The sequence below is a fragment of the Diorhabda carinulata genome, chromosome 12 (genome assembly GCF_026250575.1).
Source record: "Diorhabda carinulata isolate Delta chromosome 12, icDioCari1.1, whole genome shotgun sequence".
NCBI lineage: Eukaryota > Metazoa > Arthropoda > Insecta > Coleoptera > Chrysomelidae > Diorhabda > Diorhabda carinulata.
The window spans coordinates 6,116,074-6,141,515 of record NC_079471.1 but is presented as its reverse complement, the minus strand read 5'-3'; the positions used below and the strand labels follow the sequence as shown (position 1 = coordinate 6,141,515).

At 31.0% G+C, this 25,442-nt stretch overlaps 1 protein-coding gene across 3 annotated transcripts; it reads right to left on the bottom strand.

Moving 5' to 3' along the window:
- Positions 1-389: 389 nt before the first annotated feature.
- On the bottom strand, positions 390-24,974 carry LOC130899910 (major facilitator superfamily domain-containing protein 1-like). 3 transcript variants are annotated; one of them, XM_057810090.1, is made up of 11 exons: positions 24,518-24,974; positions 21,897-22,047; positions 20,734-20,859; positions 20,442-20,650; positions 18,891-19,101; positions 14,442-14,655; positions 13,812-13,909; positions 11,575-11,687; positions 11,373-11,466; positions 4,741-4,839; positions 390-3,079 (listed from the first exon to the last, which is right to left on the bottom strand). In XM_057810090.1, the coding sequence occupies exons 1-11, from the start codon at positions 24,642-24,644 to the stop codon at positions 3,058-3,060; spliced, it is 1,464 nt and encodes a 487-aa protein (XP_057666073.1). In that variant the 5' UTR covers positions 24,645-24,974; the 3' UTR covers positions 390-3,057. The 3 variants fall into 3 exon arrangements, with proteins under 3 accessions (XP_057666073.1, XP_057666072.1, XP_057666075.1); XM_057810089.1 differs by having other exon boundaries at positions 4,716-4,839; positions 24,518-24,866; XM_057810092.1 differs by lacking the exons at positions 390-3,079; positions 4,741-4,839 and adding an exon at positions 10,137-10,400 and having other exon boundaries at positions 24,518-24,888.
- Between the last annotated feature and the right edge of the window lie 468 nt (positions 24,975-25,442).

The following is a 25,442-nucleotide window of genomic DNA, read 5'->3' as shown; positions in this document are numbered from 1 at the left end:
TAATTCAACTTGATTCTACAGTTTTCAACATGATTTTTTATAAAATGAATCAGCTTTAAGTCAAGTTTTTTTTAAACCACACTGCACTTATACATTATCCGGTACTTAAATTTAACGTTTAAATTATCTTGCAGACACTAGTATGTATTTGAACATAAATCACAACAAACTTTCAATTTTTATACCTTTCGGCTTTCCTCTATCGTTCGAGACAATATATAACATAAGAAAAAGAAGCATTTTAATATATGTATGTTTTGTTAGGAAAAAGAAATTTTCTACTACCAATTTGCAAAATAAAATATACCAATGAACATTCATTAAGGTAAGGCTGACACTGTTTTACAAATTGTAATACAAATGTACAAAGAAAATTAAAATTACAAAAATATATAATAATCTTTATTACTACCATACAAAATATCACATCAATTAAAACATCACGTTTATTGTTGATAACGTATCTAAAAATGTAATAAAGTGAACTAATTATTCTCAAAAATTATGAATAAATACTTTAAAATAATTTCAATTGTGGGATTCCCCGAAATTTCAGCGTCAGACTTCTCGATATCCAAAGCTAGTAATTTGTGTTTCTTCTTTCCCCCAGTACTTATTTTTAATTGTTTCTAACCTTTTTCGACGTTATTGTGGTGGGTATGAGTTTTTGGAATGAGGTAAGAAAATTTTTTGGAAGGGGTAAGGAAGAACATTTGACCAGATCCAGGTAATCAAGGTGATAGTGGAAACTATCCAAATGAATGAAATAATGCGAAAATTAATCGAATTAGCAAAACAAATTGGTTTAGATGAGGTAAATGTTAAAAACTTCGAAGTAATTGTGCAAGAAACAGAAGCAAGTTTTTGTAATGATAAGCTCGAGGGGTTAGATGACCTGGAAGAACACAAAAATTAGGGACTAATTTATTAAAAATTACTCAAATTTTGACATGAGTTCAAATATATGACGGAGTGATATGGATGCCTTATCCAGTTACCAACAACTTCTTACCAAGCGCAAAGGAAACGCAAATTACATCAGATACTTTCTTGATAGAAGGCAGAAAAACGTACATACATCGAGCTCTACCGACTCTATGAAGACCCCAGGCAGGTGACAGAAGTCAAGAGGGCCAGACTCAGATGGCTAGGCCACTTGGAACATATGCCTGAGGAGCGGGGAATGCGCAAAGCGTACCGGCAGAAGCCGGGTGGCTGGATGATGTCGAAGAGAATCTTCGGGAGCTAGGTGTGAGGTGGTAGAGACGCCGAGCATTGGACCGTAATGACTGGAGGAATGTGGTGGACAATGCCGTAGCTCTATAAGGACCGTCGTGCCAGTGGTAGTGGTAGACAAAAAATGCAAATACAGAAGACATTAAATCTAAACATACCTTCTTAGGATTTCATTTATTTTTATATGTAAAATCTCAACGGTTAATCTTTTCTGATTGACGATATTACTCAACACATATCGTGTTGGTACTGTTTTTTAATAACAGAAAAAGAAACTCTCAGCAACTATGTGTTATACGGACCAGAACAATAGCGTGACATTCGTTACAATTTCTTTACGTTTAGCGTAAATATCTCAAAAAGAGATAGTCTAGTTTACGGACAGATAGTTTGAAGTTGGGACTTCTTGATATTGTGTGAATTTTTATCATTCTCACATTATTTAGCCGTTTTTTAACTTTATTTGAGTTACTGGTATGTTCACAGGAACCGTCTCAAGAAAATCGGGTTAACTCTCGATAGCTTTTGTCGTTTCAGTAAGGAATCAAAGCCTAACACCTTGATGAGTGCGAGGAAATCCATAAACAAATACTACAGTATTTACATTTAAGATTTTTGCAAAATCGTTGTTACCTGACCGGTAAACAGTGCGGGGTACACAATAGATCAATAGGTCAAAGTGTTATTGAGGTAAATTCATGACCTTACACACTAGCTTATCTACTCTAATCTAATGATACCGTAATTTAAAAAATAATTTTCATATTCGTAATCAACACCCCCCAAATCATAAAGGTAATTTTTTTGCATCTAGAGCGAGGTTAGTCAGTATGCCAACAACAACTGGGTTATTCCGCTTTTCTACAATATGGAACGTCCCCAGGACAAAAAACTTGATTGAAGTATTAAAAATGATCATTGTTTACATTATTGTCCTTCCTATGTAAATCCGAATGACGTTGCTGGTTGAGAACTCAAAATAAAACTGTCCAAGAGTTTTTTAAAATGCCAACGTTTCGATCATTTAATTGATCTTTACAAATGCTTTTATTTGATGATAGGAGTTAGAAAATCGAAACGTTGGCAATTTAAAAAACTCTTGGACAGTTTTATTTTGAGTCCTCAACCCGCAACATCATTCGAAATTGAAAATTATGCTGAAATTTTGGGGTAAAAAATATTTTTAGTACGTTAGCAACATTTTGTCGATGATTAAAATAAATTAGATTTGTTTATTTTCCTTTTGATGTAAAAGTAATTAATTAGAACGAAGGGTTGTATATTTCTATAAAAATGACTTTTAAAATTATTCTATAGTTAATAAATTGAAAATATCTTTGCGAAACTATCACAAAAGTACGAATCGGAATAACTTTTTACAAATTGAAACCAAATAATTATATGATATAACAAAAATGTGGAAAAGTGAATTTAATAAACAATGATTCTTCTATTTAAATTAAATTCAATAAAGAAAATGTAATAATTAAAATACCTCCATAACAAAATTAATTTAGCTCTATGATTCAATATATTGTTTTCCAGATACCGTATAAAAAAACCTTTACCCTAATTCTAAATCAACTATATAAACAAAATAAATATAATTCCAGCTGTGAGATTATCTTTCAAAAGGGATACTTTGAGATTATAACTTTTCACTATTTCTTATTCCGAGCTTTATATTCTTTTATATCACACTTATTATAAATCTTACATCTACCTATAGACAATAAATATTTAATTGTTCTATTAGTTTCTAGTATTTTGATGAGCGATGAAAATGTATACTTCCCATTTATTAGCTTACTCCCTGTTTATCTATGACGTATGTTGAGGGAAGCTAAAACAAAAATAACATTTTAAAAATATGTTCGAACAGATCTTTTCAAAAACAAAATATACTCATACGAATTTGTGTTAATGATAAAATAATACTTGTGTTAGGAAATCTATCTAGCTATCTAGTACATAGTTTGTAAATTCATGCAGTAGTACATAAAATTATGATGTATATTTTCCATTTCGTTAACATTTAGAGAACATCTATAAACTCTACAGTTAACTTTCTCATTATTTATAAACTTCTTTGCTTACAGTTACACTTTCCCAAACCACTCCAACATACTAAAGAAAATTTTTTTTTATTCTTCTTAAAACCACATAATTTTTTTTCTTGGTTTATTCTTAGTCTGTAATTTTTTGTATACTCTTCTAATTTACAGAATGTACTTTCCATTTCCTTCTTTTTTTTTGGTTATTAGGACTAAATCGTTTTCATATGCAATTACTTGTTGTTTTTTCTATCTTGCTATCTTGTACAATTTTTTCCAGCACTGAATTAAACAGCACTATCGATATTGGATCTCCTTTTTCCCAATACATATCACTAAATACTCTACTATGTGAGTTGTCTGTCATCTTTTTAGTATACCTCAGCCATTTTATTCTTTGAGCTTTTATGTATCTTGTTACTGATGAGTTTTTATACAGATCCTTTAGTTCTTGATTAGTTTTTCTTTTTGAAATTTACATTCCTCCAAAAATTTTCCTCAACACATTCCTTGTCCACATGGACAGTTTTGTTTCTTCTGTCTTTTTTAAAACCCCAAAACATTTACTGGTGGTCGTATTATAGTTCGATATATTCTAATTTTTGCTATAAATAACCCTTGTGATATTAATTTACCTAATGATCACATAGCTTTACTCACTTTTTCTTATTTTTTTCAGTCGATTCTTAATTTTTATTTGTCAGTGTTGCTCCCTGGTATTCTAGTTTAGGTATTTTTTCTATCCAAAATTCTCTCTCCTAATTTAATTTTTATGTATAACCTTCTACAAGCCACAGTCTGTCTTTAAACCACATACTTTGTTTTTTCTTGGTCTGTAATTTTTTGCATACTCTTCCAATTTACAGAATGTACTTTTCAATTCCTTCTATCTTTTGGTTATTAGAACTAAATCGTTTCCATTTGCAATTATTTGTTGTTTTTGGTGTTAAATAAGCCCCAACATTATTTTTCCGAGGTAGCCGTTTCCAAAACAACGAACATGTACTACTACACGATAAAAAATTTGTTATAAACAAATACCAATACCACGATTAGTAAATCAAAATAATTATTATTAGTGAGGATCATCTACTTCTAATTCTAAAATTCAGGACAACAGTTTGCTTAATTATTTTTCAATGTTTGTTAGGCGCTTCAACAAATTACTAGTTATTTTCCTGATCAAGACAAATCATTCCACCAAGAACAGCGTTTAATAACAAATAAAACAAAATTCACATTGAAACTGATTTAAAAAAAAATTGATTTGTTCGTTGTCAAGTATTTTCCTTAATTGTTAAAACCAAAAGGTGTGCAGTATTTTCGATTTACTACTTATTAATCGCACTTTTCATTATTCAATTCTACTTGGTTAATAAAAATTTCAAACCAGATACATTTTTTATTTCAAGTTTCTTAACTTACAGGGGCACCGATTCTTGATAAATACCTATTGCGTATATGGAAATCCGAGTTAGATCCTATTACTTCACTAGATGATGTATCCAATGCATCAGCATTTATTAAGATCTCTGTGTGATTGTACAATCTGAAAAAAAAATATATTTTTATTAAAATCAGATCAATCAGAAACAAGAATCCGTATACTCCTATTGTGTTTTTTGTATCTTGTACAATTTTTTCATGTCCACATTGGATCTCATTACTATAAGAGTTCTGTAATGTTATCTTGACAAGCTGCACAATTTTTTTTTGGAATTCCTGGTGAATTAAATTAAATCAATATACATTTTATTTTTATCTATTGTGTCATAAGTCTGCTTAAAATGTATAAACATAACATGAAGGCCTAGATTTTGCTCATAGCTTTTATTCATTATCGTCTTAATCCATTGTTCCTCTTCCTTTCTTGAAAAATCCTTGGTATTGTGCCCTTATTTTTTTCTTGGTATTTATTCATCCTGTTTCTCACAACTCTAGCCAAAACTTTGTACACCACATGCAGAAGTGATGACCCTAATAATTTTCACATCTACTTTTATTGTTTGTACTTTGAAGCAATATTTCATTTTGAAATATTCTAAGTAGTTGACAAGTTTTCTTATTCAATAGCGTATTTGCTTGAACAAGAATCTGGTTTCAGCAGTAACACAAACATTTATTTCTATTGTTTGTTTCCAACATTATTCAAATTTTTAAATAATCTAATAGTGGATTGTGTAAGAACTGGCCTATTTGAATAATTACACATAATATATTAAGTAAGCATCTGTATTTTCTTATTTTTTGGCTCAAATAAAGGGCTAATAAAAACAAGCCAAAAAAATCCTGATTCGCATATTCAAATTATACTCTGATGAAGTAGAATTGGTAACCAATGGAACAGTTAAGTTTATTACAATTTAGCGTTCTTTTCAAGTATACACTGGTATATTGGTAGTTGATTGAATATTTAGCATTTTTCCAATATTGTATACTATTCGTCACATTTGCATCAAAGTGATTGCTCACAAATACGCTCACTTTCAAATTGAATTTCACATTACTCACAAAGTATCTGAAAAATTTGGAGGTTAAAAATATCGAAAAAAACATTAATACAAGGTGTCTACTAAAAATTGTCTTATGATTCCTGTTTTGTAGAGAAGAAATGAATTTTTTCAAGTGTGGTTATAGTAACTGAATGTTTTGAGAAACAGGTATATTTTCTAGCCATCGTACTGTGAACAGAATTCCGGAAAGAACTCAGAGCTACAAGTAATGGAAGGAAAAATTGTAACATACTCTCAAGTTAGGCAACCATAGATACGTAAGCCCGCAAGAGAGCAGTTACGATGGAGGTTCAACATGTTTCGATGCGGTTTTCGAGATCAGTCGGAATGTTTTTGAGCTATACCAACACATATACATTTACTATGCCTGATTGTCTCACTCAAAATTAATGAAAATTCCCGGTTTATTAGGCAATTCCCATCGAATCCCCGGTTTTCAAGGCTTCTAAACACTCTGTATTATCATGTGCGGAATGCAAAATATTTAAAAAAAAATTCTGCATTCCTTGTTTGATAAGGAATACCGAACCCTGCATATATTCAGTTCTTTAGAACTAATCATACTTGTAAATCGTAAGTTTTCACGAGTTTCATACATATTCTTATCAATATGTTATCTTGATTTCATCAAATAAGCATTCAAGAAGTTCATGTGACAAGTTCTTATAGATTAAAAAATTATCATACAATGCAGTAATCAATTTGAATAGAAATAAGAGCAACAAGTGGTATTTGAAATTATCTTTTACAACAGATACTATAAATGTACTAGTGTAATAAGTTGTTGGAATGGTAAACGATTGGTAAGTACAAAAAAGTAAATGTAAGTACATAATATAATTATCACTATATGTAAAAAAGTTTCATACTACTTTTGTATAAAAAATAGGAGTTCAAATATTTTCCCATAGAAAAATATTTTAATATTTAGTTTTGTTGTAATACGAAGATTAAAAATAATGAACAATATCATACCGATTAGCATTTTTGAGAAATTTTTAATGTAGAAGTCACAATTTATTGTTTGTAATAATTTTAACAAATTTTGTGCAAAATAAGAGTTTTATACTTTGGTCAAAAATGAATTTAGCCTATAAATATATGAGCAATCTGTTGGAAACGCTCATCAAAATAATTTTAGAATTAAATTTTGGAGTTTTTCAGGTTTCTGAAATTTGAAGAAAGAATAAAAAAGTGAGTATATTAATTAAAAAATCACAGTTCCAAAATTGTAAATTGAGATGCAGGGATGAAAATTATGTTTCGTTTATATGTTATTGTATGTATTATTCACACTTTTATTGTTCACAGTGCAAATAAAAACTATTTCATTTGGTGTTTTCTTTCACCCTTGGGTGATTAGTGTCCTATCAAAATAATATTAAGTAGAAAGGTGAGTAGAATTTCGAAGAATAATTATTGAACCTAAGCATATATTATTTTTATCTTTATACCGTAAACAAAGGACTATTTAGTAGGTAAATGAAGCATGTTCTAAAGTTATTTCGGTATTATTAAAATTAATTTGCGAAAATTGTTTTTTATTGTGTTTTAAAATATGGTAAACCAATGTCAAAGAATAACTTAGTTTCTATAGTTTTCAATTACAAAAACAAAAAACTAGCAGAAATTTTCACGTGTAAAAGATGAAAATAGTTGAATAATCAAAACAGGACAGATTTTGAAACCGAAATATGTATTTGTTTGTTCTAAAACTTTCATTACAGATTTATGGTGTCTTCATAAATGTTAATGAATACTATAGATATTTTCTTCCCGTCTTTCTGCCTCTAAATTCAAAAATAACTACACATATCTTGAAATCATGCTTTACGAACTAAAATAATTTTATATAATTAAAACATAAACAAACGTCTCAAAAGCTATCTCGAAAATAAGGCAAATGGCAAGGTTTTTGATTAGACTACAACGACTTTTTGAGGTTATTTTCTAAAATGGTGTAGTTTATCATTGAAAAAGAAAATGTTTATTAAACCATTGTATTAAATTTTGTACCCAAAAATTCACGTATCGTATAACATCTTGTCATTAAATTAATACATTCTAAATTTTTATTTATAAATTCTATAATAATAATTTTTTATCAATGTTGTACCCAAAACTATATCTTTAATAAAAAATGTTTCTTATTCTGGACTAAATCATTTGTATAAGGGCGCTATTTATTATTTTGTAAATTTTCCTTATTAATTGATTTCTCATTACTCAACAAAGGTCACAAATAGTAAATTGACTTTTATAAACATTCTTACATTTTTAAGTCTATTTTCTACAATCTTGTGAGATATAATAAAATTTATAGGAAATTTCATGATCTACAAATTCAGTTACCACCGTTAACTATATATTCATCACAAACCATATTGTAACAAGTTTGGAGCCCTCTAATTAAAAACTTATGCGTTATACAAAAAAAAGTTTCAAATAAAAACTATGGCAAAAATTACTATCTATAAAAATGGTATCCACTATTTTTTTCGTACGAAGAGCGGTTCGCGAGATATTTAATAAAACTTGTTTCAGGGGTCACCCCTGAACGTATTCCGAAAAAAAATCCGTTCTCTAGAACTTATCATTATGAACCTACTTTCTTTGCTCTGGCGCTTGGCCTACCAAAATTATATTCAATTTTGTAACAAACAATTAACATATATATGGCAGCTTGTCATTAAATCTAATTTTTTTCCAAAACATTATTATTACTTATATTTATTTTCGTTTCTGGATCAGATCATTATAAGGGTGATATTTGTTCTTTTGTGAATTTTACTTATTGGTTGATTTTCCATCATTTTAGTAAAGGTCACAAATTAAAAAATGATTTTGATAATCTTTTAAGACATTTTTTCATTTTTTAGTCTATCGCCTAGGATTTTTATTATCTAAAAGTTTGTTTTCCAATTTCGGTTACTTTCACTTTAGCATATTTAAATTAAAAAAATATATATCATACTCTCGACCTTATTTAATATATTAGTGGTACTCGTAACATATCAAAATTCACAATTATTAATTATACATACATAGGAGTAGTACTGGAAAATAAATTTTCATTTTTAAATGGATAGCTCAATATACATAGTAAACTTTCTGAATGTTTCATCATTTTCTTACCAATAACCAATTCCAGCATATGGTATTTTCATGGGGTAAAGGCAATGAGAGTATCAGAATTCATGGAACTGGGAATTTTCTCACTAGGGAAGGAAAATAAGCATCGAATAGAATTTTACTATGGTGCTAAGTATTTAGCAAACAAAAGTTGGTACTGGTACCAAATACTCATCATCGTTAGACTACTGAGTGTCTTTTGTCTTATAGATATTGACAGAAATTGTAAGATGCTTGGAGATGACGAAGTATCAGAATCTCATTTTTATAAACAAACAGCTATCAAAGCGCGCTTAGTGTCTTTAGTCTGGGGAATAGGAATGCGCCACCTAAACTTTCAAAATAAAAACCATTAGATGGTAGACACATGGTAAAAAACAGAAACTGTTGCTGGTACCAAATATTCATAATCATTCCTGTCTGTGTCTCTTAACTCATTTACAGAAACACTTCTATTAGAATACGTGTAGAATTAATGGAGTATCAGAAACTCGTTCTGATAGACAAGCAGGTATCAAAACGTAACATAGAAATACCAAACATAGGTGACAACTATAGTCTCTGTTGTATGGGATCAATAAAAAACAAAATGTCCATACACTCCGCAAGAAAAGATCCTAAATGCCTTCTATTGGATTCGAGCCTTTCTGCGGCTTAAAAAAATGCTCCTAAAAGAGTTATGAAACAAGAAGAAAATTGAAAGAGAAACTTTTCCATTCTAAAAAATTTCTTTGGTTCCGCTAAATTCAAGAAGTATTTGAATCTTAAAAAATTTATGAGTAACAAAACATGTATGAGCTAAGATCTAACCTCTTTGAAGCCAGTAAAGATACTGGAGTTTATTGGAACTGTGAGACTGAAAAACGAGCTGTAGGTGTCGAAAACAGCTTTGACCGGGGCCCAATAAAATTTAAGGTTGCAATGCAGCTCCTAATCTATTGTGACAAAACATGTATGAGCTAAGATCTAACCTCTTTGAAGCCAGTACAGATACTGGAGCTTATTGGAACTGTAAGTCTGAAAAACGTAGGTAGGTAGGTGCAGGTGTCGAAAACAGCTCTGACAGGGGACCCAATAAACTTTAAGGTTATTCTACATCTATTTTCCAGTATCAGTAAGTTTATTTTTGGATGTGTTTGATTTGCAGTATGAGAATATTTCATAAAATAAACCCACATTTGTAATAAAAATAACTAAATAATTATAGTTTAGCATATAATATTGCGAATTGATTTTTTAAAAGGAAAACAAATAGAGTGTTACCCAGACAGATTTTATACAGTTTAAAGATGTAAAAAATATTTCAATCCACTAGTTGTTTACAAAGTAACTTATTCAAATCAAAAACTTTGATTGCATGAGTCAATTATATTTACTGTTTTATTGAAAATTTCCCAAATTAGCATTTTATGATGTTTTTTCCGAAACATTTTCTTCTTGTTTTTGCTCTTTTTGTCGTTGAAGTCTAGAACATAGAATTTCATTTAATTGTTTTATATATTTATACACTATATTTTAGAACTTCTAACAAACAAACTCGTTGGTTTGTTTTTGAGAGAAATAGGGACAAATCTATGTAGGATATAGTTAATTTCAGGAATGGTCCTGATATAGGAAAACTTTTTCTCTGCATGGTTGTCATAACGAGCGATACGCCCTCTATTGATATAAAACTTAACAAATGCAACCTAGTACATTGCTGTTAAAAATAATAGTTGTAACTTTTTGAGAACAATTCATAATCCCCTTTATACTAATGTTAGAGTTAAGATTTTTTGTGATTATCATTATTGGAATATTAGTTCATTGTTTTAAGTTTGTAGTGCTCCTTTCAAATTTGATTAAATTTTATCCAAAGTTTAAAATTTTTGATTTTATTCGAAATTGTATCCTCATTCAATTACCACTGTTGTGTGACCGTAATGCAAGGTTAAAGACCTATTTACAAGTTTTTATTCTTTTTTTCTAAAGGAAAATTATAGCAAAGCTTAACATTGATAGATTTCTTAATTGCGTTATTTTTTTAAAATTGAATTACAACTGATCGATCATTAGATATCCACACATTTAGGGTGAAAATAAAATTAAGAGGAAACTTTTACAGAAACTATCGAACACTTTAGTAGGTCATAGTTTTTCAGCTATTTCCATGAAGCCAGTGGGGCGGAGAGAAATCAATCTAGGATAATGTGGAAATGAAAAAAAAATTTACAAGTAATCCATTATTGGATCTTCTAAACTTTAAGATTTGTGAAAACCTGATAGAAGAAATGGTTGTACCTCGAAAGAACAAGATACTGCAATTTCAACCTCGGCTGATATCTATTTGAAACATACAAGACAAGTTTAAATGTCTGAAAAATTAGATTCTGTTTGAAATTGAAAAGTAATAATTATTATACTGAAGCTATTGCATTTTAGGAATCATGATACTTACATTTCATATCTTTTTCTTCCGCCAGGCGTAAGGTTCAGATTTCCATGTTGCATAAGGTCTAAGAATAGTAATACGACTGCAGAAACAGCGGCAACTGAAAATATGAATTATTTTACATAAATCAAATCAAACTAGTTGAGTCAATTGACAATAACATTTTGATAGATATTTTTAGATTTAGAAATATATAGAATATTCTTACGTAATAAACTACAGATGAAAAATATTTCTACTGCCACATAACCAAATTTTTCGATTATTAAGCCACAGAATATGCTAAACAAAGCTAATCCCAAGTTTTGAATGGACCCAGCTCTGCAAAGAATATTAATATTATCATATGCTTGAAGATTTGTTTTAAAAACTTTTCTATTCAACAAGAAGCAATTTGCTATACACTTTTGGTTTAAAAGGAATTTTGTTCATTATAATTTTAGAATAATATATAGTATGAACAAATAAAGACAAAGCTACTTCGGTATTAAACAATAATATGACTAACAGAAAACCGAGGTGAAAGTGAAATATGTATAATCAATGAAGCAGAATAAGAGAAATTTTATAGGGGAATAAAAATTCTGAGAAGATTGTAGATTATTTGAGGAGTTACTATACCTAAAAGATATTATGTACAACACTCTACGTCTCCTTGTTATCCTTCCAAAATATAGAGACTCCTTTCAAATGAGACTATTTTTGGGAAATTTTTGTGTCCCACTTTCCAAAGTGTTAAGCCTTTTAGTGACATGGTAGAATGTACAGTTGTCGTCGTCTGACATGCCTGTCGTCTTAAGGTGATGTTTGACGTGGCAGTCCCATGGCAGAAGACCGACTACCAGTTTGATGTCGTTTCTGGTCATCAGACTTCTACCAGATCGAGTAGAGTAAGTGAGTCAGTATGCGAGTTTTCACTCAGTTGACGTAGGCAGACTGGCGAGTCAGTAAAACCGATCAGTTGCAGGGCGAGTCAGTAAAACCGATTAGTTGCAGGGCGAGTCGAGTGGTTTAGTTGGGAAGCGAGCTGCTCGGCCCAGTAGCTACCTACTCCACCACAATTTGCCTCAGTGAAACGTCTGTTCTCTGTTCAGTTTCTGGTTAGGTCAAAAGTTTGTTCTGTGGTTCATTGTTTTGTTGAGTTTTCAATTTGTTCAGCTGAAAACTAAAAATGAAGTGGACTGAAGAGTGAAGTTTTTAGGTTTATACCTAAACAATAAATGCTTATGGAGTATGTGAATTCTACTATATAAAAATAAATTATTGAGAAAGCTGTTGGGGCATTAATTGTGGAATAAAAAAAAGATTTAGACTAAGCGAAGTCAAACAAAAAATGAAAATACTATGGCCAAAAAATCATAACAGTATCTTGTTTTGATATTCTAGAAAGTACTATATCTAAAAATGACTTAAAAGTTTCAGCAGTCATCCTCAACACAGCTCTGTACTTCTGTACACATCTTCTTTGGGGGAGTATCAAAGAAGGGATGGTGTACTGAAGTATTGGAAGACCTAAGAAAAAGGTGGGAATGGAAGTTATATGATGTAGATTTAGGGTAACATATACTTTCCAATTCAATAAGAAGCAACTTGACAGCCAGTTTGGAAGGAAGTTTGTTCATCATATTATTGGTATAATATATAGTATGTACAAATAAAAACAAAGCTCCTTCTGCATGAAACAATATGACCAAACAGAAAGCCAAGGAAATGAAACGTTGATAATAATTAAAGCAAAGAAATTGGATGTATGGGAAAAAAATACTCGGGATATTAGGGGGACCGAAAGAAAAATTTACATGATTATAAAGAACAAAAAATAATGAAGTACAGAATGAATTTGGGGGAACAGTTCTAAAAAAATAAGATTCTAAATAATAAGATAACTGAAGCTTAGAAACAAGAAAAAGAACAGAGCAAAGAAATTATGGTATACAGAAGTATTAGAAAAGCTAAGAGAAAATCAGGAATAGAAAATAAAAGAAGTAAATTAAGGGTTACATTGCAATGCTACCTTGAGGTTTAATGTGCTCCTGATCAGAGCTGTTTTTGTTACAACTCGCCTTCCACTACCAGAATATTAGTGTCTGTACTAGTTTTAAGAACGTTAGATACTCACTCCTGCAGATCTCTTGCCCTAAGTATGTGGGACAAGAATGAACTGACGTTTTTCCCTCTTCCTCACTGACCGTAGTAGATATAGTTTAGTTTTACTTATATTTAAATACTTTGCAAGAATTTTTGAAGTGGTTCTGCCCTGAAATCATCACTGGAATATTTCTTTTTCTTATTAAAACATTTGACTATATTACAGAATAGTTCTGTACCAATAAAAATGGTTTTTGCTCCTTTCCTAGTGAGTGCACGACAGGGAACCTAGTCTAAAGTTACTATTATTCTTGCCAAGTTTTTTTATACATATTCAGTCTTTCAATGAATACTTACACTCCATATGCTGTACCTAATTGATATTCAGGTACTACCAGTGCTACTAACGGCCATAAACTGCTAGCTAGGATTGAGTAAGATATTCCCATAATACCCTAAAAGCACACAAATAGTTTATTAATAATTTTCGCTTAAATGATTTGTCAATTTCAGTTTTTGTAATGAAAAATGGCAGTAATATGTATACCAAAGATAAACTGGTTTGTTTTCCTTCTGGAAAACTATAGCCAGAGAATATCTGCTGAATGTAACAATCTACGAATACTAGCCTATTGGGACACTGTCGCCTCAACAAACACCTGAAGATGTGGTGTACATATTTTGGTGCACAGAGGACGAAACGTCTATCCACATTCTCTCGAAGTGTGAAACACTAAGGAACTCCAGAGCTCTACACCTGGGAATGCTTGAAATAGAAGAAGATCTCTGACAATTAAAGCCATGCCACAATAGATCCTTTCAGTCGCAGTGTATACTATACCCCAACATCCATGCAACTAATTTGCTTGACAGGAAATGTATTTAAGTTTGGGAATGGGAATGCTATGGATATTTAGTAGAAACAATATCTATTTATCACAATTTTAAAAAATGTTTGCATGGATTTTATACGATTAGTATACTTACTATCGGTATGTAGACATTAAGATGACTAAATCCCAACAACAAATGGGATATAACCGTTCCAAATATACCAAATAGAATCCAAAAAATATTCATTCCAATTTTATCAATAAGAAATCCTAAAATTGGAGATCCTATTCCAGATATGACGTAAACAGTACTACAAGCCGTGTTAGCCTGTTCAGACGACAAACCAAAGTTTTTCATGAGAAAGTCTCTACAATAAAAAAATGTCGATGAGATTAAATAACAATGTTATCGATAAAAAATCATCAAAATAATAGCATAGAAATATGTTTTGGTAGTTAAATGTGTTCTCATATTTCATATTTATATAACTATTATACTTAGAGGGTTAAAATATGCTATAGGGATCACAAATAAGATAATTAGGACAAGAATAAAATTACAGAACGAACATAGGAATTTATTATTAGCAAACAAAACTATAACAGTTCTATAAGCTAGCTCAGGGGCCTGTGGGTTCCTCTTTGCGTGATAAGGTCTTTTCCAGTGATAAGACCTCTTTATTCATTAGTTAGATCAGCTGGTCAGTTTCTTTTGAGTCTTCAATCAGTTAGGGGTTCAGAGAGGTGATGGAGTAAGGGATTACGTCCTCTACAAAGGGGATTCTTAGGTCTTCATGGAGAGTCTGGTTGACACGTACCATGGAGTATAACTACCATTCTTCTAACAATGAACCAGATTTTTTTTTTAATGAATAAGGGAAAAAATAATAAATTAAGGGGACAGATTAAACCCTGTACTGTTTGCTATGGAAAAAATAGTCAAAAAAAAAATAGACTATATCAACACTCAAGTCCAATTAGATATAGGAACCTGTAAGTGAGGAGAGCCTGGTTATACACAGATGATGAGGACTGTATGATATAATCCAAAAGTTCACATCTTGGTTATCAAAAAGAGAAAAAAATGTAAGCCCACAAAAATCAAATGAAAGTCTTGATAATAAACAAAAGACCAGGGCGACTGATATAATAAAAAAAAACTAAAATATAAGTAGAAAAGTTTACTAGCACTCAATAAAAATAAATATATGATATGATAGATGTACCAACTATAACATACACAAAGGTAAATTGATCAATCAAGATATAATAAAAATACCTGCAAAAGAGACAAGATAAAGAACGAAGACGTTACAAATATAAAAAGTCGAGGATTAATAATAGAAAAAATAAACATGAAATAGCTGAATTAGTTTGATCGCATTCAAAGAATGGGGAAGGTAAAGGCCAAGAAAGCAACAGAGAAACTGGAGACAAAAAGGAGAAACTTTTGAATGGTAAAAGACATTGGACAAAATGGGTACAAGAGGGTCATTAGACACCTGAAAAGGTAAAATAAAAAGAAGTCAAAAAAACCAAAATCAAAACCATACAATAAATCATCAATCCTTACAAAAAAAAAGATCTTAATCACGATTTGTTTTAGGTGTAGGGAATGGTTGACAAAACTTATATTAGTTAAAATTCTTTCAGATAGCGTCGTTATAGGGTGATCTATTTAAGGAACACTTTTAAAAATCTTGTTATTTTAATTGACTCCCATATTAAAAGATATGTCGGGAGGTTCTAAATATTTAATACTTTTCTTCAATTTCTCATTTCTTAGATCTTTTGATATATCTATATGTATATGCTTCTAAATGTTCTTGATTTTAGGTCTCTTCTGTTTTAAAATTAGTTTTTTTTGATAATTTTCAATAAGTTTCAACTTAACTTCATTCAATTTTTTATCAATCTCTCAAAAAACTAATTTTAAAACAGAAGAGACCTAAAATCAAGAACATTTAGAAGCATTCATCATCATCATCATCGTTCAGCCTTATCTCGTCCACTGCTGGACATAGGGCTCCTCCAAATGCTTCCAGTTTTCTCTGCTCTGAGCGGTTGCTACCCATTTTGTTCGTATTCTTTTAATATCGTCAGTCCATCTCGTAGGGGGTCTTCCTGGATTTCGTCTGTCTGTTCTCGGTTTCCAATCTAGAAATCTTTTTGTCCATCGGTTATCTTGTATCCTTGCAACATGTCTTGTCCACCGCCATTTTTGTCTATGGTCTATGATATCTTTAACTTTATCTTTAACTGTGTAATTTGCAATTTAAGTATTGACCTTCTAGTTAAAATCAGGGTCTCCGCGCCATAAGTCAGGACTGGGAGGACGCATTGGTTAAAGGTTCTTAAGGCCGATTGGCACATCTCGCAATTTACCAAACAAAGCCCACCCTAGTGTCGTTCTTCGACACTGTTCTGTTGTTTGGTTGTCTCTAGTAATTTTTATCTCATGTCCCAGATATATATGACTCTCCACCATCTGAATATCTTTGTTGTCCACATTTAGTGGCCGGCTAGGAACGAAATTTGCCATCATCTTGGTTTTATTGAAATTTCTTTTTAGACCAACTTTCCTTGTTCCGATTTGCAAATCTTGTATCATATTTTTTGCTTCGCCTAATTCATCAGTTATGAGGACAATGTCATCTGCAAACCTTAGGTGATGTAGCCTTTCCTCATCTATGCTGATACCCTTATGTTCCCACTGTAGTGTTTCAAAAGCATGTTTCATAACAGTAATAAATAGTTTCGGCCACATAGTATCACCTTGCCTAACGCCTCTTTCTATCTTAATTTTTTCAGTGGGATAGTGTAGATTGACCGTTGTTGTCGCGTTATTATAAATATTTGATATAATACTTGAATATCTGTGATCCCCTCGACATTCTTCTAATGATTTCAAAATAGCTGGCAGCTCAACGGCATCAAACGCTTTATGGTAGTCGACAAAGATAAGGACTAGGGGTCTGTTATATTCTATAGATTTTTCAATTAATATTTTTAAAGTTCCATATCCTGAACGACACCCTGCCTGTTCTCTTAGCTGATAAAGTTCAAATTTCCTCTCTAGTATCTTTGTTAAGATAGGTGTGTATAGTTTATAGAGGTGGTTTAAAAGACTAACCGGTCGATGGTTTTTAATATTTAATATTTATGCAATTTATATGGGTGATTCCGTTCTAACTGTGATTTTTTGTATTCAAAATTTCAAGATTTTAAAATTTAACTTTTCTAACTTTTTTATGCATATTATTCATCTATTTTACTGTAAAAATAAAACTCTAAGAGGAATTTACTACAACTTCAAAGTATCACGAGCAAGACACAAATGTCGGATTTTGAGTTCCACGGTACTGACTCATTTATCCACGGTACTGACATGGTAACTTAAGATATTAAACAACAAGTGCATCAATTTTCCTCAGTTTGATCATAAACATTAGAATTTATAAGGTAATTAGTTTAAATCATTTGTTACGACAAAAAAAATTAATAATTTATCGGTAAATTCTAGGAATGGACATGACACGGTACTGACATGGTAACTTAAGATATTAAACAACAAGTGCATCAATTTTCCTCAGTTTGATCATAAACATTAGAATTTATAAGGTAATTAGTTTAAATCATTTGTTACGACAAAAAAAATTAATAATTTATCGGTAAATTCTAGGAATGGACATGACACGGTACTGACATTCAAGTGATGTAGTATAAGTTTTCTTTAAGTGGCAAGTTATATTGTATAAAAATAATGTTTAAATATCTTAAGAATTATTCAATTAACACAAAATTTTTATTAATTGATTATTAATTAATGACTAGTACAAAAAAACAATACAGGACATTGAATATCACAGTTAGAACGGAATCACCCATATATTGTCAATGTTCACTTATAGATTTTTTGAATAATAAATGTCACATTACACCAGATTAATTTGAAATTAGAATTATGATAAATAGAATGGATATTGTACAGAGAACAAATTTTCCCAAAAGTGAAAACATATAGAAGGTGATGTATTTAATATCAAACAATTGGTTTCCTCTATGGGGGCATACATTAATTATGTGGGAGGAGTGGTTCAATGGAATATCACCAAATCTCATTTCAACCAAGGGGGTAAAATCGAAAATCTCACGTCAAAATATTACAGATATTGAAGAAAAATTATTTTAAAAAACTATTGATAATAGATGTTGTAAGACATGTGGAATTTATTTGGCTTCTTGTATAAAGCTGCAAAAGCACAGATCAGCTCTTCGTACTGTAGTCAGGACTCAACCAATCCCGTGAATGTCTCCTAGCAATACCAGAAATCCCAGATGACATGTGTCCAAGTATTTCAATCTAAAAAGTACACGAGTCTCCATAGATTAATAAAAAAAAAATAATTTAAAATATGTTTAGCGTCAATCAAGGAGAGAGGGGAATCAAAACTGATATTACATGTCATTGAAGAAGTTTCGAGCTGGACTCTCTGAATCATTTCTAGATTTTACTGTGGTTTTTGAGGCTGTTACTTTTGCATTATCTAGTTTTAGCAATGAAATAAAATGCACGGCAAAAATAAAAATGGAATATACTTACTTAGCTATAGCGATGAAAGGAAAAATAGAACAATAAAAAGTTACGCATATGATGCAGATCAACCAAAATGTAAGTTTGAAGTATCTCACATCAGACAATTTAACGACCTCTCCAGAAGCATTATTATTCCTATGCAGAATTCTCTCTGCTCGCTTATCGAGAAAGGATACACATAATGAGCAAATCATTGAGAAGACGCATGTACCAGCGGCTAAAAAGGAACAAATCCTAATACATTATAGTTACAATAAGTATGAAATAATCTTTTAGACCTTTTTAATGAAATTCAATAGTAAATTTATGGAATTACAGTAGACTCCCGATTATCCGGGACCGGTGACCGCCTCGTAAACGCGAAAACTCTGATACCTACGGTTAGGTTAGTTCAGTGATGGTAAAAAAGACGTAAAACCCCGTGAAAGGGTACAAAACTAGAAGTAAAAGCATATAATAATCACAATTACAGACTTGTAAGCAAATGGAAACATAGAATATTTCTTAAAAAAGTATTTGAACGCTGTAGAGACAGGATGTCGTATGGCGTACACTCTTCTTGTTGCTCTATGATAGCAAGAGCAGCGTCGATCGCCTTCAGCCCGTCGGTGTATGATATTTTGGTAGTTATCTCGTCCATACTGTCATCTTCTTCACTGACTTTAGCACAGGTTACCATATCGATGATTTCCTTGTCGGTAATCTCCATCTGAACATTTTGATTGCATCAATCACGAATGTTTTCTGATTTGATCTTCAACGGGTAACTCATTGGCTAGTTCAACTAGTTCACTCAGGACCAACACTAACAGAGATCAGCGCAAGTTTAGAGTCAACTGAATTTAGAATGTGTCATCTTCCCCCTCCCACGACATGACGGCTCAAACTATGAACAGCCAGTAGAGGCGTCTACGGCTCGACCGCGCTTGTTACTTTATAAATAAATAACCATCGCGGCTCCCCGTAAATGTCTCGCTATTAAGACCTTTATTTTTGTGTTTGTTATTTTTGAGTGACAGTCTCGGTTGACCCGGAGGCTCAGTTAACCGGGAGTTTACTGTAAAACAAAAGATTTAATAAAAAGTGGAAGTTCTATTAAGCAATTTCTTCTTTATCATCAAATACATAAACATTTTCAGTTATGGTAAACAGTTTTAGTGTTGTATTAGTAGGATCAGTGATTGGGTAGTTTTAAAAAGAGGACTTAGTAGCATCATCAATGCACCATAGAACTGTTACGACAGTGAACCACACTATCAAATATAATATGGTAACTAAACAACATACAAAATTGCTAATAATCATAACCCAAGATTATTCTGAATTGTTTTAATGAGTACTGGTATTAATTTTGATTAATTAGAGAGTTTTAATACACATTTACTTTTATAGATGTTGATTTCATAAAATAAACGAAGCCTTGAACAAATACAGAAACTTTTTCAAACACTCTTTTCCATAATACTAATAAAAAATACTTTCATTTCATGTCCTAGCTCCTGGGTTATATCTAGTTCAAAAAACAGTTATAATGTATATGTGTTTCACAAATATTACCTATGTAAAGTACAAGTCCTAAAACATGTGCTCCATCAGAAGATAGGTTCGATACAGCTGAATACAAGCTTTCCATAACCAAAAAGTTTACTGTGCTACCGATTCTGGCAAAACTAAGCTGCAATCCAAACACCATATTTAGTTCTTTTCCTTTGAACCACAGAACAGCATAGTTATTTTGACCAACCGTTAGAGATTCGGCTCCAATACTTGAAAAATATATAGATATTGTTTTCGTGATTAATGTTCAGCAGGTGTAGATGGAAAATTGAGGAGCTATAAAGGAACTTACCCAAATACAAAACGGCCTATAAGCATCAACCAGTACTGATTTATATATACTGCAGTAGCAAAAATTAATTGACCAACAAGAGTAAGACCCATGTAAATATTAGTACCCAACCTTATACCAAAAACCCTAAAAAATTAGTCTATAAAAATATGTTATTTAGTAAAATACGAGGGCCGTTTTTGTTTTAACCTCATATAGTCTATAAATAAAAGACAAGTTCATATAAAACAATAATTTTATTACCAAAATATTTCCAATGAAGGCGGCTTTCAATTTGGCCATTGTTTCCCGTGTCGTGTGGCATGTGGCACCGTCTTGTTGAAACCACATCTCGGGCATGTCCAATTCTTCCATTTTGGTAAAAAAAAAATCGTCAATCAGCTCACAGTAGCGCTCGCCATTCACAGTAACGTTCCGGTCATCGTTGGTTTTAAAGAGGCCCGATAATGCCACCGGCCCATAATCCACACCACAGTGACTTTTTCGGGATGCATTCAACCAGAAATAAGCTTCGTCGCTGAACACAATTTTTCGATAAAAAAGTGTAACTTCCTCCAACTTTGCCAGCCCCCATTCACCAAATGTTAGACGTTGTAGGAGATCATGTGGCTTCAATTCTTGCATCAGCCGTATCTTGTAAGGTTTTACACCCAAATCCTTTCGCAAAATTTTCCACGTAGTGGAGTAACAGAAGTCCAATTGTTGCAAATCGACATTTCACGGTCATCAGTACATACAGCCGCAATTTTTTCTTCGGTCCTCACTGTACGTTTATGTGTTAGTGGTTTAATGTCCAATAGTGTAAACTGGGTTCAAAATTTAGTCACAAGCTTCCGTATAGTTCCCTCAGTAGGCCGACCAAACTGCCCATAAATTGGAAGAAGTGCGCGATGCACTTTCGTAACCGTGCTTGAATTTTGATAGTAAAATTCAATAATTTGCAAGCGTTGTTCGTTCGTAAGTGGATTCATGATTAAATTATAGTCCAAACTGAACAAGTTTGACAATGACACAAGACATGATTCACGCGTGATCTGTCAAAAACAGTGTTGCCAAAAAGATACCAGCAAAAAAATCACTCGTTATGTGCAGATGACAGGACTCAATATAAATTGACGGTCGATATACCTCCAGAGGAGACTAACTATACATGATTTTATTACCTGTCCATTAAAAATCCTCCAACTATATTCAAAACTACATTAGGCCAAGAATACACCGAGTATAATGCAGTAAACTGTACTTCACTAATATTTAAATTAGTTTTCAATTGGCTTTGTAATGCTGCAGGATTGTCATAACAGAAGTAGGAACCTGAAATGAGATTTCAATTTTTCGAAGTAAATAGAATATCATACATATTTTTTATAACATGGATATTATTATTATTATTTTGAAAATTTAAAAAGAATAGATTTTTTAAAATGATCTATAGACATTGGAAAATCATTAAAATAGTTTGAACAGTATAGATGATCTTGTTTTATGAATATTCCATGTATATATCATTAATAATTTAAATAGTTGTTCCTTCGTGTAATGAAAATTCAATAAAGATTCTAACAATTAAGATAAAACAATTATATTCCAAGTAATTTGAAGGTATGCATAATTTAAATATCATTGATTTGAAAAAAAATCAAATAAAGGCACACTTTTATGTGGTATAATTTATAAACTAGATTTGGGATCTCGTATACAATGTGACCCAAAGGATCTATTGTGTCCCCCTTTCTCGATGCAATATTAAAGAATCCAGAGTTTATATCTGATCCATTCATCCCACTCCTTTTAAAAAGTCTAGAATGTGGGATGGCCTTAATTGCCAGAGATCTTCGTCTTCTATTTCAAGCGTTCAAGCGCTTCCAGGTGTAGTACTCTGGAGTTCCTTAGTGTTTCATTCTTTAAGAGAATGTGGATAGACGTTTTGTCCTCTGTGCAACAAAATCTACACGCCACGTCTTCAGATGTTTTGTTGAGACGACAGTGTCAGAAGGCTGCTCAACAGTTGAAATGGAGACAATTCAAAGTCACCTGTATAACTTGTACAAAGACTCAAGACAAATACTTATTAACCAATAGTAGTAACCAGAGGTAGAAGGAAATTAATATTTGACAGTTTTATCGCCAAGAACTACGATTTTGCAAGACTTTTATGCGGCCTTCTTGAAAGACTAGCCGCAAGAATCTAAACTGTAAATCAAGCATTGTTTCTCCAATTGTTTAAATTGGAAAAGAGCAGTCCAAATAAAATCACTTAAGTCTGGGACGTCAAAATTCAAATAAAATAGGACTTTTTGTGCTTAGAATATTAATTAAATGTGATTTGTGGTAATATCCTAATTTTGTATATAGATACACGTGTTTCCTAACAATTTCGGCCTTTATCATACTTTCAATTATGTTTAAGTATATCTTATATTTTCAACGCAAATATTCTCAATTTCATTCAATAATTTTATATATACTGATAGCTGTAGATGAATCTTTGTGTTGTGGTATATTTAGATCTCATATTCAGATCTTTTTATTATCTTTTATAAAGCTAGCAGTAAGAAGTGAAACTGTGTTTCTGCTCGCTTATTTCCCATTGTTTCAAATACTGTCATGTTTCAAGGAAACTTTCCCCACCAATATTTCATGAACGAAATAGTGCGATGAGGTCATAAATTTAATATTAACTCTATGGTTAAGATGATGTGCAGCGTTTGTCTAGAAGAACGATACAGTGTGTTACAATCAATAATTTTGTCTTTCTATCTTCCTCTTCTTGACTGATGTGTTTTATATGACGTTATTTACAATTTTATGTACTACTATAAAAATTAAAAGTAAATGCTGTTTATTCATTTTAAATATTTGAACATTTTCCAATCTAAGAAAAAACTCTATTGATAGTTCTTGAAATATATTGTTATAATAACTAAATATATGATAAGGTGAGATAGTAATGCCACAATTATCTCTACATATTCTAAAGATATTTATCTGAATATTGTTATCAAACAATAAGAAATTCACTATTTATTAGTCAAATTTAATATTTTTTATCTAGTACATGACATTTTAAATTAAAAGTAGCTAAAAGTTATCTTTTTAAATTTTTTGTTTATGATAAACAGTATCAAATATATTTTTACAATTGATAGTAGCTATTGCATTATTAATCAAACATTTTCTCGAATTCTATAGCTGGATCTGTGAATAATTCTCAGAAATTAATGAATTCATCATAATCATATGACCATTCATTATTTTTAGTATCAAAAAATATTTTATTATTCAAGATTACATTTCTTTAGAAGTACATATATTTTAGACATTTTGTGTCTAATATATAAATATATACAAGTATATATTTATTCAAACATTTATTGTATGTAGACAACAATGAAATGTTTCATAATAGTAAAAAAATGTATCAAGATACTAAATATTTAAATACAATCAACAATTCAATTAAGTCTTATCAAAGATAATAATAAAATGACAAAGAAGACATTAATTTTTCTAACAAAATATATATTGAATCATAAGTTTTGACCCATATTACACAAATAAAGATCAAAGTTTATCTGTAACAAAGGGATACATAAATATAAATATTATTATAAATATATACAAAAATCAAAAGATAAATTAGTATCTATGTTTTTTAATATATTTTACGCAAAAATACTTCTTCTAATTAAATAAAACTGCCCAAAATATCAAATTACCTATTATGTCATAAATTTGTCAACATGTTATTGTTAAAATGTGATACCTAATATTAAGTACTTACCGAAACTGAGAAAACACAAAAAAAATAAAACTACAAATCTGTTTCCTGCTCTTGAAGGGTGAATAAAAAAGTTAATAAATCCTCTAGGGGGGTCCTCGATTTCTTGAATATTCGAACCACCTTCCATTTTTGCTATTTATGAACTCTGTCTGGAGTTTATTAGTATTATATTCGTCTTTTATTATTTTAGATAGAAATTATCACTTAGAGCACTGAATACTAAATAATATTATAAATTCCTACTCTATTTACTTTCGTGACATTTCTCCCTAACCTAGTTTCTAGGAAAGTAAAATAAAATGACAAAGAATAAATTCTCTCTGTCACAATCTAATGATCATAAACAATATATATGGCTTAGATCGTGCGAAAAAGTGGAACTGATAAAGTGATAGCGATTAACAATAGAAATATGGGGGAGAGCAGTGCATTATGTAGTACCAAATGAACCATAACTAAAACTTGAGACGGCAAAATTCGAATAAAATATTATTATTTTATAGTATCAATTAAATACATTAATAAATTCACTTTACGATATTTTCAAAATATTCAACATAATAACCTAATTTCCTGGGCTGTTCAGAAACTATGACCCACAACAAACCATGATCTGTGCCATGACCCTGGATTAGATAAAGAACTTATCAGCTATTGCGGATCCTAGACCAAAACAAAATTTCCAATGTAAAACAAGATCTACAAAAATCTTCAATTTTTTTTAACTCTTTGGGCGTTGATTTTTTCATGTAATCTATTTTCTTATATAACATATAGATGTTTAATAATTGTACACTAAAGTGTACTACCAATTATGTTGAAATACCGAAAAGTATAAAAGCCGTAAACCTCGGTAACCTATCAATTATGCTGTTCATGAGAACTAATCGTAGACAACCATATAAAGGACATTACTAATTTTTAA